Genomic DNA, 14,596 nt, shown 5'->3' with positions numbered 1-14,596 from the left:
ATTCTGAGAGTGAACATCAAAGTTCAACATAGGATTGGGCTCACACAAGATGGTGAAAATACCTGTCATCATTGTGCTTTTACTGAAATTGTCAGACTGCTTTGCTCAGTCAGGTTTGTTGCCACTTTATTTAAACTATATTTAATACCAATCATTACTTAATTAGCACAGGTGTTCTGCAGAGATGTCTGTAGATTTAGTTAAAGAATGTTTTAAAAAAAAATAATAATAAATAAATAAATAAAAACATTGTAGTGGTGAAAGATGGCTGTTCTGGTTTATATATTCCTACTGTTTCATTTTATATTTAAAGTGCTACTTGCTATTTTATTTATTTATAGTATATATTTTAGTTCTACACACTGTTCTATATTTTATATCCAGTTCCAAATTTCTATTTTTGTTACCATTATCTTATTTTTACATATGTTTCATTGTTATATTTAAAATGTTTTAAATTTCTATTTTATGTTTTCTATCTATCTATCTATCTAATCAGTCACCTTTTAGTGTTTGAGTCACAAAATTCTTTATTTGAATTCTTCAGCATGGATATGGAAGCAGTACACTATGGATGCTGAAGAAATGCCTGACTTGTAGGGAAAACAGCTGCTGTGTTCATTTCACAATTCTTCCTTTCCTCCACAGATGGCACTTTTCTGATCTACAATGCCCATAAGAACCGATGTCTGGGAGACAGTCTGCGAGAGCTGACTCTGTGTAACCCTCAGAACCTCAAACTGCACTTCCGCTGGACGTCAGAGAACCGCATCTTTAATGTTGCCCAGAAGAAATGCCTCGGCACAGGGGTCAAGAGTGAGGGCAATAAACTGCAGTGGTTCATCTGTGATTCCAGCCGTGATTTTCAGAAGTGGGAGTGCCAGAACAACACTCTGTTTGGCCTGAAGAATGAGTCTCTTTACTTGTCCCTTCAGGGGGACACTGCTCTACTGACACTGTCCACAAACCCAGGGGAAAAGGGCAAGTGGACAATCCATGGAACGATGGGCAGTGTTTGCTCTCGGCCCTATGAAGGTATTTAGTTTCTCAGAATAAACTGCAACATCACAACATCTGTGCAATAGCTAATAATTTTTATAATATTTGCAATAAAACAATGTATTTATTTCTAGACCCATATTACATTTTATAAGAGCTCTATTTATGCATCCCCTAATTGCTGCTATAATTAGTATAGCCATTAACTGTCATTTAATGTCATATAAAGTCATACTGTGACTTTATATTCAGAGCAGTGGCGATTGCTCTAAGACTGCAAGGGAAGCTCAGCTTCCACTAAAATGTAAAAAATAAGTGATCAAATACATACTGTTGTGTGTACATGTCACGGACGCTCAGCTTCTGCATGATGATTGGATGATCTGTCTCAGGCTGAATCCCTTTTTGATTGACAGCGAAATGAGCGAATCAGCAATCCTTTGGTGTAAAGATCCATGGGAGCACAGGCGGACACACTTCACATGGGCCAAGGCCGTTTAAGCAGCCTAGCTCTGCTGACCTTTGAGAGGACACTAATGAAGTCCCTGGAAAAGACGCCTTGTTGGTATGACAGGGTCACAGATCATTTTCTTAAAAAGGAATAGAGGGTAAAATTTACGTATAAATAAACCGACACATTTTATGATGTAGTCCGAAATTGAACTTCCCCTCCTTGAAAGACCAACATCCGCCACTGATTCAGAGTCTATAAGTGGTTTGTATGGTTTTTATGAGAAGAGGATTGGTGTTAATACCATAAAACTATAGTATCCAAAGGCATATGCTGTTTTCTTTTTGTTATCACAGAGATATACACAATTAAAGGAAATGCTTTTGGACGTCCTTGTGAATTTCCATTCCTTTATGAAAAGAAATGGTACACAGACTGCACAACGGATGGCTCCTCCATCAAACGTCTGTGGTGTGCTGTTGAAAGTGACTATGAACCCAATCAGCTCTGGGGTTACTGTCCAATACGTAAAAAAGGTACATGGTTTCTTCTAATAAAATGCCTTAGAACAGATTTTTATGTGTTTATTTAATGAAACAAAAATCATTTTTAAAACATTATATATTAATATATACATTTTAATGTGTTTTTGTTTCTAACCTAGCCCTATATGGATATCTGACTGTTATTGTTTTCTGGTGCTTTTCTGATTGTAGATGACAACTTCTGGGTGAAGAACCCTCTGACAGATGTGTATTACCAGCTGAATGAAGCGTCTGCACTGAAGTGGTATCAGGCCAGGAAGAGCTGTCAGCAGCAAGGGGGAGATCTGCTGAGCGTCACTGAGCCCCATGAACAGACTTTCATATCAGGTACAGGCTCTAATGACTCCATAGGTGTGAGTGAATGTGTGACTGTGTGTTGCCCTGTGAAGGACTGGCACCCCTTCCAGGGTGTATTCCCTCCTTGCGCCCAATGATTCCAGGTAGGCTCTGGACCCACTGCAACCCTGAATTGGATAAGTGGTTACAGATTATGAATGAATGAATGAATGATATATATATATATATAAATTGTGAAAGCTTTCTGCTTCTGAATTTGCAAATGTCTCATTAATCAGATTTGGAAAAAATGGACTGAGTATATTAAACAGAATTTTTGTGCTGCCTTGAAGACAGTATTAAGACATAATGTGCAAGGTATAATAAACATTTGTTTATGTAGAATGTAACTTTAAAAAAAATACATGTCTTCATCACAAATCTGGACTCTCATATGAATTTTAATCTTTACTTTGCTTATTTTCATATGACGATGGTGTTCTTTTTAAATCATTGTACTCCTGTAATAGTGTAAAGCTATTTCCAAATAAAGTTTTAAATTTATTTAGGGCTGACTCAGACAACAGGGGCAGTGTTGTGGACAGGACTGAACAGTTTGGATGCCTCTAGTGGATGGCATTGGGTCAATGGACAACCTTTACGTTATCTGCAATGGCTCAGTGGTGAGTTTTCTTGTCTTAATTCATCATTCATTTTTATTTCTGTGGACTTTATCAGGACATATTATCTGTTTATTCTGAGAATCCATTCATTTATTACACATGGTTGTGTGTGTGTGTGTTTTTTTTTTTTTTTTCCTGGGAAAAGGTCAACCATCTTCTCTACCAGGCCATAGCTGTGGGGTATTAAGTCAATTTCAGGGTTCTGAATGGTCCACTGCTCTTTGTTCTGATAGACATGGATATATCTGTCAAAGAGGCCTCTCCACTCCCACTGTTCCACCAGGTAATCAGTGTCTCCTTGAATAAAGACTTATTGAAGTATTAAATAATGCTGGTCTTTGACATCCTGTATGTTTTATGTCTGCTTCTGTCCAGCTGTTCACACAGGTTCTTGCACCACTCCCTGGATTCCTTACTCAGGCCACTGCTACCACCTCTTCCGAACAAAGAAAACGTGGCTGGAAGCAAAAGACACCTGTCGAAGGGAAGGTGGAGATCTGCTGAGCGTTCTCAGTGTAGAAGAGCAGAGCTTTGTCATCTCACAACTCGGATACTGTGAGTTTGTGTGTGTTCTATCAGCTATAACTCTGTGGGATAAAATGGACAATGGGTGACATGCATTCAGCATAAGTTCAGGTTGTTGAATTTGGTTTGAATCAGAAGAGAACACTATAGTAAACTAGGGGTTTGGATCAAACTGAGCTCTAGCTGTAGAATTTGCAACCAACCATCAGTTCTGTGAAGAAGATATAATTTAAACTCTCTGATATGTCTTTCTTATTATTTCTTCCAACGTACACAGTGAAGACAGATGAAGTGTGGATTGGTTTAAATGACCTCAAGACTGCGATGCTCTTTGAATGGAGTGACCACTCCAGCGTCCCATTTGTCCTGTGGGATGTGAATGAGCCGAGCCACAATGCTGCCCTTAAAGAAGACTGTGTTTCAATGAGAGGAGAGGTAACAAAATCATCACTTACACTGTAACACAGATCCATTTCCCCCAAACTAATATTAATATAACAACTGAAATATTCCATCTTAATGTTTTGTTTTTTTAGATAATATAAAATTGTAATATTATCTAATAGTAATTTAGATAATAAATAACAGCATAATTAAACCACATCATTAAAAAGAAGGGACACATTCCCTCCAGTAAATTTACCTGTGTCTGGTTCAGGAGGGAAAGTGGGCTGACCAAGTCTGTCAGAAAAAGTATGGATACATCTGTAAGAAAAAAACCCATTTAAGTCCATCCACTAACGACACAGCTGTTACGAGCCCAGGCTGCAAACCTGTGAGTATTGGCTTCAGATTTTATTATTTGGAAAAGTTTTATGTTTGAAAACATTTGAACTTGCAAGGTATTAACTTGTACCTCAATGTTTTCATGTTAGTTTTTTCTAATCAGCGTCTCGTGTTTCTTGACTTTTTAAGGGTTGGGTCAAGTACGGCTACTATTGCTATCAAACTGGAGCACAGACTAAAACCTTTCAAGAGGCCAAACAGATGTGTGAGAAGAGTGGATCTTATTTAGTCTACATTACAGACAGGTCAGACTGGAGTACACAGACACTCATTGTCATTTAAAGGAACAGGCACTGAAGCCAGTCATTCTGAAACTGGGTCTTTACACAATATAATAAAGAACCATATTGCTTGATCCTTCTGGCATTTTACTCAAAGTATGTCACAAACATTTTATCAGGCAGATAGATTTGTATTGAACAGGAATTAGCAAAGGACTGGTGGCTATGTTCTGACATTAGTATTGGGCTCAGAATTTCAATTTCAACCAGGGAGGGGGCGCCAGTCCTTCACAGGGAAACACACACACACTCACACATTCACTCACACCTTTGGACACAGTTTTGAGTCACCAATCCACCTAGCAATGTGTGTTTTTGGACTGTGGGAGGAAACCAGAGCACCCAGAGGAAACCCATGCAGACACAGGGACAACACACCACACTCCTCACAGACAGTCACCCGGAGGAAACCCACACAGACACTGGGAGAACACACCACACTCCTCACAGACAGTCACCCGGAGCAGGAATCGAACCCACACCCTCCATGTTCCTGCATGTACCTGCTGCGCCACATACCCAGTTGTGTTTTTGCTCCACCCGTATTATCAAGGATGCACTGGGGCATGACTTCTGTAGACTTGAGAGAGTCAGATATCCCAGAATGCATTTTTTCACCAACCTCAGCACTATTGATTATTTCGCTCCAAGGAGACGGTGACTTCATCAAGTATGCCAGCGTTCCAGTTACAGAATGATCTTAGCGTTCTCGGGAGTTTGTACTCGCCAAGTTTGTACGACCAAGTACAGCTGTTTGAACTTGATGTACTTTGTATTGAGAAACAGCCTAAGTGTTTGAATTCAGCTTCCAACTTCACAAGGTGTTCATGTGGTGCCTTCTGGTGGGTTACTAGTTTTTCTGATAAAGTCTACGTTACTTGAATGCAGAATCTGTCTCTGTCAAATACCTCCTCATTCCCTATAGGGTGAATTATATAGGTAAAAAAAGTACAATATATACATGCAGAGTATCACTAGATTTCAGATTTCCACAAATGAAAAAATATAAATGTTGTTGTATTGGAAATATATAAGGGAATGTTTAGATATAGATTCAAAAATGTCACGATTTGCATAGTGCAATTTTACCTTTTATTAGAATCCGTTTACTGATATGTGTTGCTTCCACAGTAGTTTATCTCATATTACTCAGTTTGTTTCTGCAGTTGTCAGTATCTGTTTGAAAATATGCGGGCCATACTTTGGGTCTGTTCATGTTTTTTTTTTTCCCCCTCAGGATTGAAAATGCATTCCTGGTCAGTCTGATTGGAGCACGATCAGAGAAGCACTTCTGGATCGGACTGTCCAACCAAAAGAATAAACACATCTTTGAGTGGACAAACACTAGCAAAGTTTCCTACACACACTTCAATGCAGGAATGCCAGGTAAAATCTATAGATATAACGTGAGACACTTCACATGACCTGAGTCACATATTCCGTTTTTAATGTGTATATATAATGGTAGATGTTAGAAGATGAAGTAGAACTCAATATTTGATTTATAATAAAACAATAAACAAGCAAATAAAAATACAATTTATCCTGTCAAACATATATTCAGTGTGTTAATGTATTGGGGTGCCAATACAGGAGGGAAGCAAGGCTGCGTTGCCATGACCACAGGTGTTCTTGCTGGATTATGGGATGTGTTAAACTGCTCTAATGCAGAGAAATACATCTGTAAGCAGAAAGCAGAGGGAGTGACCCCAACTCCAGCACATCCAACAACTCCTCCTGCCAATTGCAGCGAGGGCTGGTTTCCACTCAGAAACAGGGATCAGTGTGCCAAGGTACAATTAAAACGTTATGATATAATAATGCTAATATGCTAATAATAATGACAAAGAATGATAAACTTGAATGAAAAACAATAAATGACAAAATGTTTGTGAAGACCTTCTGATGGAACATTAAAATGAAGCACAATATTTGGGAGCTTTTTTGTGGGGTTAGGAATGGGTGGTATCCACATGTATCATACTGTCACAAAATATTAAAATGGTATGCTGTATTACTGTGTGGATGCGGGCTGCACTGTCAGGCTGTTTGAGCCTCATATCTGTGAATGTGGTTGAGTGAAGGTTTTTCAGTGCTGTGTAGTTCAGCTCAGTACAGCTCACAATTAACACAGATGTGTTGACAATAAAAAAATGTTTCCAAGCGAGTAAATTTCAGCAAATGTTGCTGGAGGAACAGAAAACTATTTAGAAGCATACCTGGCAAGCTAACAGGCACTTGAGGATTAGCACACCACAGCAGACGGTTTTCCAGCAAACTGCAATCACACAAAGGATAATGCCTTATACATGTGAGCACAAAGTTGAGTTAAGTGTCTTCTACATATTTTGTTTGTTTACAGCTTCCTTCATCTCTCTGTAAATACAATCTCAGCACTAAATTGCACAACTGCGATGGGCTACTGGGCTGTTTTCAGAGTGCAACATCACCAGTCAGTGACCTCTCACAGTGCCCCCTCCCTCACTTAAATTAGTCAAACACAAAACAAAAATTTGATACACCACACGTGTCACAATTTTGAAATTCTGCTCTCATTTTGAGGTACCATCCACATTTTTCAATACAGTGGTATATGGTATTACTGTTATACTGCCCAAACCTACATGGGGTGCAGCAGATGTCGCTACAACACAGCTCTGGTAATGGGGGCCTGGGTTCAGCCCTGTCTCAGTTTGTGTGGCATTTGGCATGTTCTCTTTTTTCTGCAAAAAGGGCTTTGAATAAACTATATATGGTAAAAATAATTGTTAAGATGTATCATGCAATTGGTGTCTCAGCACTGATTAGTGTTTGTTTTAATGTGATTGCTAAAGATATTTTCAGTGGTGCAAAGTCAAAAGAAGACATGGTTTGAAGCCCTTGCCTTCTGTCGGGAACTGGGAGGCGACCTACTCAGTATCCACAGTTCTACTGATTTGCTGTCATTGGAAAGTGAATAGTAAGTATATGAGTGTATTAAAAATATTAATTTATTCATTTTCTGTAATCCCTTATTCCTGTTCAGTGTCCGGAGCTTATCAGCAATCAATGGGCATAATGTGGAAATTGGATGAAACTGGATGGTGCGGTAGTCTATAACAAAACGTCATACACTTACCCAATCACTGGTTTGTGTAACCAGTCTAACTACTAGCAGGTGTTGGACTGTGGAAGGAAATCAGTGAACTCAGAAGAAACTCAATAGACATGGAGAAAACACACCAAACTCCTCACAGACAGTGACCAGAGCTGTAAAACAATGACACTTACCACCTAATATAAACATTCACATATAAATAGGTATTTTAGTCAAATATTAGATGAAGAATACACTGTCTTTTCTACTACAGGGTAGCTTTGAATTTACAGAAGTGGAGACCTAGACGTACAATTTTTATACAGATTTATTATATTTATTTTTGTAGTTCAGAGTCTGCATGGATTGGCTACAGCATCCAGGACCCCACTGTTGGTTACACATGGAGTGATGGCTCAGATGTGAGTGTGGTTTAAATTTGATCAGCTGTACTGAGATATTTCCTCATAGGGCTGATGTGTGGAGTGATCAAATTCATATTGGATTTCTTGTTTCTTTAGTCATCTTTTGAATACTGGCAGGAGGGGGAACCAAACAACTTAAACAACATTGAAAAATGTGCTATAATTCAACTGTACACATATAGAACCTCACTACAACAATGGAATGATCTACAGTGTGATCAAAGGACAGACTGGCTTTGTGAGATTCAAAAAGGTAACAGAAATTTTATCTAGTTCTATACATACTTAGTAACATATAGTTGCATTTTACCAGAGATGGAAAGAATACTAAAACATTCTGCTCAAGTAAAAGTACTGTTACTCTGATAAACTTTTACTTAAGTACAAGTAAGATTATCGGTGTAAAAATGTACTGAAGTAAAAGTAAAAATTAGTGCATTTGAAATTTACTCAGAGTTGAAGTTACTTAGTTACTTTTTTTAACAGTGTTTGTGTGGGGAGGTAGTTTCTCTCCTAGCGCAAAAAGGGGATATACATTTCAAACCAGTTGGTTTTAATTAATGGAATAATTTTACAAATTAAATAAAGTGCTAATGGAGAGGCCTGAAGATAAGACATGAATATTAAAATACCTGAAGTTATGTATACTCAACAACATTTTATTGAAAGAATATGTCTGTTGTTTTGAAGTGGGTATGTATGAGGTATTAATGTCAAGTCAATGTATTACCCATAGTAGACAGCATTCAACAATGAATGAAGGAATATAGATGTATTACTCAAAGCAGTATCCAAGTAGCTCAGCATTCTTCCAGTTCATGGGAGCAGACTGGAAGAAGACTGTGAACTGGAAGACTGCTGAGCTACTTGGGTACTACTTTGGGTAATATATATGTTCAGGGTCGTGGTGGGTCACTGACTGGGCACAAGGCAGGAACACACCCTGTAGATGGTGCCAGTCCTTCACCGGGCATATAAATTTCACAAAACAATACATATTGCTGTTTTTTTTTTCTCCACGGGATGATACATATTTGATACAACATGGAGAAAGAACACGATTTTAATTTCCCATTTATATTTTGATGTAGGAGTCAAAGAGGCCAATGCAAATGGTAGATTTGGAAAGGATGACTGAAATTTTCATCGAAAAATAAAAGTATATAAAAATATTGGGACATGGTGCTAACATAAGTTCTTTATGCAGAGCTTTAAATTCACAATTTTTCAGCACTGACCTGCTGCTCACAGCAGAACCACACCAAAACAACCCACTGTAGGAGGGACTGTGAATGCATTGGCTGCTGATTTGCTAAATAAAGGTGATGACCAATGAGCGTGTAAGAGGCGTGAAGTATCCGCCCCTCACTCTGGCTGAGAGAGCTGTGTGTTTCTGTCTCAAACCATCGCTATAACAGTGTGACCTCAAAAATATGGAACTAAATGCATCCCATGTCGGCTCAAAATGGAACACATCTTTTAGTGCCCAAATACAGGACGATTCTGCTTTATAAAGATGTCACCTTCCTTGCACTTGAATATGGCCAGGGGTTCATTTCCTTCCAGAGTAACTCAGAATTCGACTGGGTTTCTGACTCAGCTGGGTCAGCACCGGTGAATGACTTGTCCGTCTACATATTTCTTATGATTTTCTGCTAGATTTCTCTCCAGCCCACCATTCACTAAGGCACTTAAAAAAGTACAAATATACAAAGAATCTACTCAATTACAGTAACGCTGTGAGTGTTGTGCCTTTCCTGGGGTATACGTAATTTGTTACATTCCACCTCTGCATTTTACATTTAAAACTTTACAAACTGTCCATTTTTGTCCAGAATAAAACAAGCATTCAAACACTCATCCAATATAACGTATAACACTAAGTATTATATCAAAGCTAATCTAAAAATATATAATTAATTTATTCTTTGGCTTTGTGCATCCTCCTTCCACTTGGCCATTTTCATCCTCTCAACCTTAGACCATTACGCTACAGCTGTCTCCCAATAAAAATCCCAATGATGTATAAATATGCTGATTATGAATATGCTATAGAGATGCTGATTTTCAGTTCCCATTTAAAGAGACATTGACATGCTGTTGCATTTTGTTTAGATTTCTAGGTTTCAGCTAGAAGTACTAGTAGTATCTTGTGTATATTTCTAGCATTATCTTAGTTAAAGTGTGTTGTGGACCTACTTATCCTAGCTGGGATCGATTCTCAGAGTAGACAACACAGGATTTTTGTGAGTTGTGGATAAGTGTCAGTTAAACTCTATAAATATAAATGGATGGATGGAGGACTGTAGTTGATTAAGGTGTAGATGAACTCTTGACACAATAATATCCATTCATCCATCCATTATCCACTTCAACTGGCTCCACTCCGAGTCTCTCCCGGATGTCAGAGCGCCTAACCCTGTCTCTAAGGGACAGTCCAGACACCCTGCTGAGAAAACCCATTTTAGCCACTTGTACCCACAATCTCATTCTTTCGGTCACTACCCAAGGCTCATGACCATAGGTGAGGGTTAGGACACAGATTGAATGGTAAATCGAGAGGTTTGCTTTTCTGCTCAGCTCTCCCTTCACCACAACAGACCGGTACAGAGTCCGCATTACTGCTGACACTGCATCGATGTGCCTGTAAATCTCCTGCTCCATGTTTCCCTCACTTGTAAACCCCGAGGTATTTGAACTCCTACACTTGAGGCAGGATCTCACTTCCAACCTGGAGAGAAGCACTCCACCTTTTTCCGACTGAGTACCATGAACTCAGATTTGGAGGTGCTGATTCAAATCTCTACCGCTTCACACTTGGCTGCAAACTGGTCCAGCCAGCTGGAGGTCCCGGCTCGATGAACCCAACAAGACCACATCATCCGCAAAAAGCAGACATGGGATCCTGAGACTACCAAACCGGACACCTTCTGCCACTTGGCTATGCCAAGAAATTCTGTCCATAAAAATTATGAATCGAACCGGTGACAATGGGCAGCCCTGATGGAGTCCAACTCTAACTGGAAACCAGTCGGACTTACTGCCAGCCATACACACCAGACACCTGCTCTGTTTATACAGGGACTGTATGGCTTTTAGCCACGAGCCCAGTACCTCATACTCCCAGAGCACCCCCCACAGAATATCCCGAGGGTCACAGTCGAATGCCATCTCCAGATCCACAAATCACATGTAGATTGGTTTAGCAAACTCCCACGCACCCTCCAGGATCCTAGCAAGGGTAAAGAGCTGATCCTGTGTTCCACGACCGGGGCAGGATCCACATTGTTCCTCGTGGATCCGAGGTTCAACTATCAGTCAGACTCTCTTCTCCAGTACCCCTGCATAGACCTTATCGGGGAGGCTGAGGAGTGTGATCCCCTATAGTTTGAACACACCCTCAGCCACCTCAGCCTGTGATAGACAAGCCCTCCCCAGGGTCCCCAAAATATATTTCCTCTGTGGAAGACGTGCTGGTGGAATTGAGATCCTCTAAGTATTTTTTTCCAGGTCAACAACTCCCTACCCCCACCATATACAGTGTTGGTGGAAAATTGCTTTCCCCCCCTGAGTTGCCTAATGGTTTGCCAGAATCGTCTCGGAGCCAACTGAAAGTTGTTTTCCATGTCCTCACTGAACTCCTCCCACACCCGGGTTTTTGCCTCAGTGACAGCCAAAGCCGCAAGCTGCTTGGCTCTTCAGTACCTTTCAGCTGCCTCGGGAGTCCCTTGAGCCAACTCTTTCTTGAGCTTGACAACCTTCCTTACCCGGGGTGTCCACCGCTGAGTTTGGGGATTGCCACCATGACAGGCACCAACAACCTTGCAGCCACAGCTGTGTTCAGCTGCCTTAACGATGTAGGTCTGGAACATGGCCCATTCGGACTCAATGTCACTGGCCTCCCCTGGGATGCAGTCAAAGCTCTGCTGGATGTGGGAGTTGAAAAGCTTTCTGATAGGTTCCTCTGCCATAGTTCCCAGCAAACCCTCAACACACGTTTAGGACTGCCAGGTCTCCCCTCCCTCGCCATCTGATCCAACTCACCACTAGGTGGTGATCACTTGACAGCTCAGCACCTCTTTACCCGAATGTCCAGAACATATGGCTGTAGTGTATATTGTGTATACACTGTATATATATATATATATATATATATATATATATATATATATATATATATATATATATATATATAATGTTACGTTTCAGTCTAGGGGATGGGTAGAAAGAGGGAAAAAAAGAGAAACTCACACAGTTTAGAATAAATGAAAAAAACTTGTATTTACAAAGAAAATATTGATATTAAACAAAATCAAACAAACAAATCTTATCACAACACACAAAACTTAAAGCCATATCTCCAGGGGAAAGCCACGGCCAAAATAACAAACATAACCCAACACTAACTCCAACCCCAACACTAACTTTGCTATTCAAACCAAATAAACAAATAAATGACAATAAATAACCCTGACTCCCCATCTAAACATAAACCAAGAGAAAATAGATAAACTCAAAAGGCGCTTACCCCCTTCCGGCACAGGTGACCACAAAAATAATAAACAGAACACAATCAACCCACACAAGGAAACACAGTCTCCAGAAGTTCACAACTAACACAGTCTCCAGATATACACAGAAGTTCACAATTTGAAAAGAAAAGCTTTCCGATCTTCAGCTTCCTGCTTCTTTTATAGGCAGACACAGGAAGCACCTCAGTAGCCAGCAATACCAGATCTCTCCACAGCTCCACCTAAAGACAGGGAGGGATAGCAAGACAAGAAAAGGAAAAGGCATACAACCCGTAACACCCCCCCCACCAAAAAAATTCTTTAGGGGTATAGAGAGCGTGACAGGGCATCAGCGACAACATTATCTGACCCCTTTTTATGTTCAACAATGATATGAAATGGTTGAATAGACAATGCCCACCGCATTAAACGATGATTTTTATTACACATTTTGGAGAGGAAAACAAGAGGGTTATGATCCGTATAGACTCTAGTAGGAGAGGAGTGTGAATTGAGATAAACCTCAAAATGTTGTAGAGCTAGAAGCAATGCCAGCGTTTCTTTCTCTATGGTGCTGTAGCGTAACTGGTACCTAGTGAACTTTTTAGAAAAAAAACCATACAGGATGTGGCACCCCTCGGATGTCATCCTGAATCAGCACAGCACCTGCACCATTATCACATGCATCCACTTCCAACTTAAATGGTCGTGAAAAATCAGGGGCACTCAGAACTGGAGCACTACACAAGAGAGCCTTTACATTGTCAAAAGCCCTCTGACAATCACTAGTCCAAATGTAATTCACATGACCTTTGAGCAGATCTGTTAAAGGGAGTACCACGACAGAAAAATTTTTACAAAAAGAGCGGTAGTACCCAGCCATTCCTAGAAATCTCCGTAGTTCACGTCTAGTACGTGGAGCAGGAAAATTCAGAACAGCCAGCACTTTATCCTTTGGAGTACGAACTTTCCCCTGACCTATCTGTCTGCCTAGGTACAAAATAGTAGCCTTACCAAACTCACATTTAGCAAGATTCAAGGTCAGGCAGGCTTTATCTAAACGATCAAAAACCAGGCGTAATGTGTTAACATGTTCAGCCCATGTAGATGAATATACCACCACATCATCTAAATATGCCGCACAATTGGGCACAGACTGAAGTACACAGTTCATTAGCCGTTGAAAAGTAGCAGGTGCATTACGCATTCCAAAAGCCATAACTGAATATTACATCAGAGGCACGATCAGTTAAAGGGACTTGCCAATATCCTTTTAATAAATCTAGTTTTGTTACAAACCTAGCTGTTCCTACCTGATCAATACAATCTTCAATCCTAGGCAAAGGAAAAGAATCAGGGACAGTAACAGCATTCACTTTTCGGTAGTCAGTACAGAATCTAAAGCTTCCGTCTGGTTTTGGGACCAGAAGACAGGGCGAACTCCATGGGCTGGAGCTCGGAAATGCTGACCCATGTCGAACAAGATACTCTACTTCAGTTTGCATAATAACCCGTTTGGCTGGATTCACCCGGTAGTAATTCTGCTTAATTGGAACATTTTTACCAATATTAATATCATGTTTAAGTATATTTGTTTGCCGCGGCACATCCGTGAACAGATCTGCATACTGCCGACACAGTGCTTTCAAATCAGCACGAGCATCTTCAGGGAGATGTTGCAAATGTGAATCAAAGGTGGACAGCAACTCCGAGTTCTGTAGACGTGCAGACAAAATGACAGAGGAAGGCATTAAAACATCATCAATATTATCAGCTTCACATTCTGCTTCAGGTACCACAGTAACCAGAGCAGGCTTAATGTCAGTCATAGATAAGCCTAATGACTGAGAATGCCTTTGTTCTTCACGTGGAACATATCGTTTCAACATGTTAACATGACATACTCGATGTTTCCTTTTACGGTCAGGAGTAGACACAACATAATTGACCTCATTCAGTTTCTTGATAACCTCATATGGACCAGAGAACTTTGCCCGTAATGCAGAACCAGAAACCGGCAACAACACTAAAACCTGGT

At 40.1% G+C, this 14,596-nt stretch overlaps 1 protein-coding gene across 1 annotated transcript in view; it reads left to right on the top strand.

Annotated features, from left to right (window-relative positions):
- LOC136707354 (macrophage mannose receptor 1-like) overlaps positions 1–14,596 on the top strand; it is a 41,024-nt gene continuing 26,428 nt past the window's right edge. Inside the window, exons 1-15 of the mRNA XM_066681364.1 lie at positions 1–113; positions 649–1,035; positions 1,807–1,986; positions 2,167–2,322; positions 2,841–2,954; positions 3,100–3,237; positions 3,330–3,509; positions 3,757–3,914; positions 4,138–4,254; positions 4,395–4,510; positions 5,784–5,932; positions 6,140–6,339; positions 7,381–7,505; positions 7,972–8,044; positions 8,144–8,300. Of these exons, the coding sequence (XP_066537461.1) occupies positions 50–113; positions 649–1,035; positions 1,807–1,986; positions 2,167–2,322; positions 2,841–2,954; positions 3,100–3,237; positions 3,330–3,509; positions 3,757–3,914; positions 4,138–4,254; positions 4,395–4,510; positions 5,784–5,932; positions 6,140–6,339; positions 7,381–7,505; positions 7,972–8,044; positions 8,144–8,300 (2,314 nt within the window). The 5' untranslated portion in view covers positions 1–49. The remainder of the gene's footprint in view (positions 114–648; positions 1,036–1,806; positions 1,987–2,166; positions 2,323–2,840; positions 2,955–3,099; positions 3,238–3,329; positions 3,510–3,756; positions 3,915–4,137; positions 4,255–4,394; positions 4,511–5,783; positions 5,933–6,139; positions 6,340–7,380; positions 7,506–7,971; positions 8,045–8,143; positions 8,301–14,596) is intronic.

Source organism: Hoplias malabaricus, chromosome 9 (genome assembly GCF_029633855.1).
Source record: "Hoplias malabaricus isolate fHopMal1 chromosome 9, fHopMal1.hap1, whole genome shotgun sequence".
Lineage (NCBI taxonomy): Eukaryota > Metazoa > Chordata > Actinopteri > Characiformes > Erythrinidae > Hoplias > Hoplias malabaricus.
The sequence above is the reverse complement of the archived record's forward strand: the minus strand, read 5'-3'. Positions and strand labels throughout refer to the sequence as shown.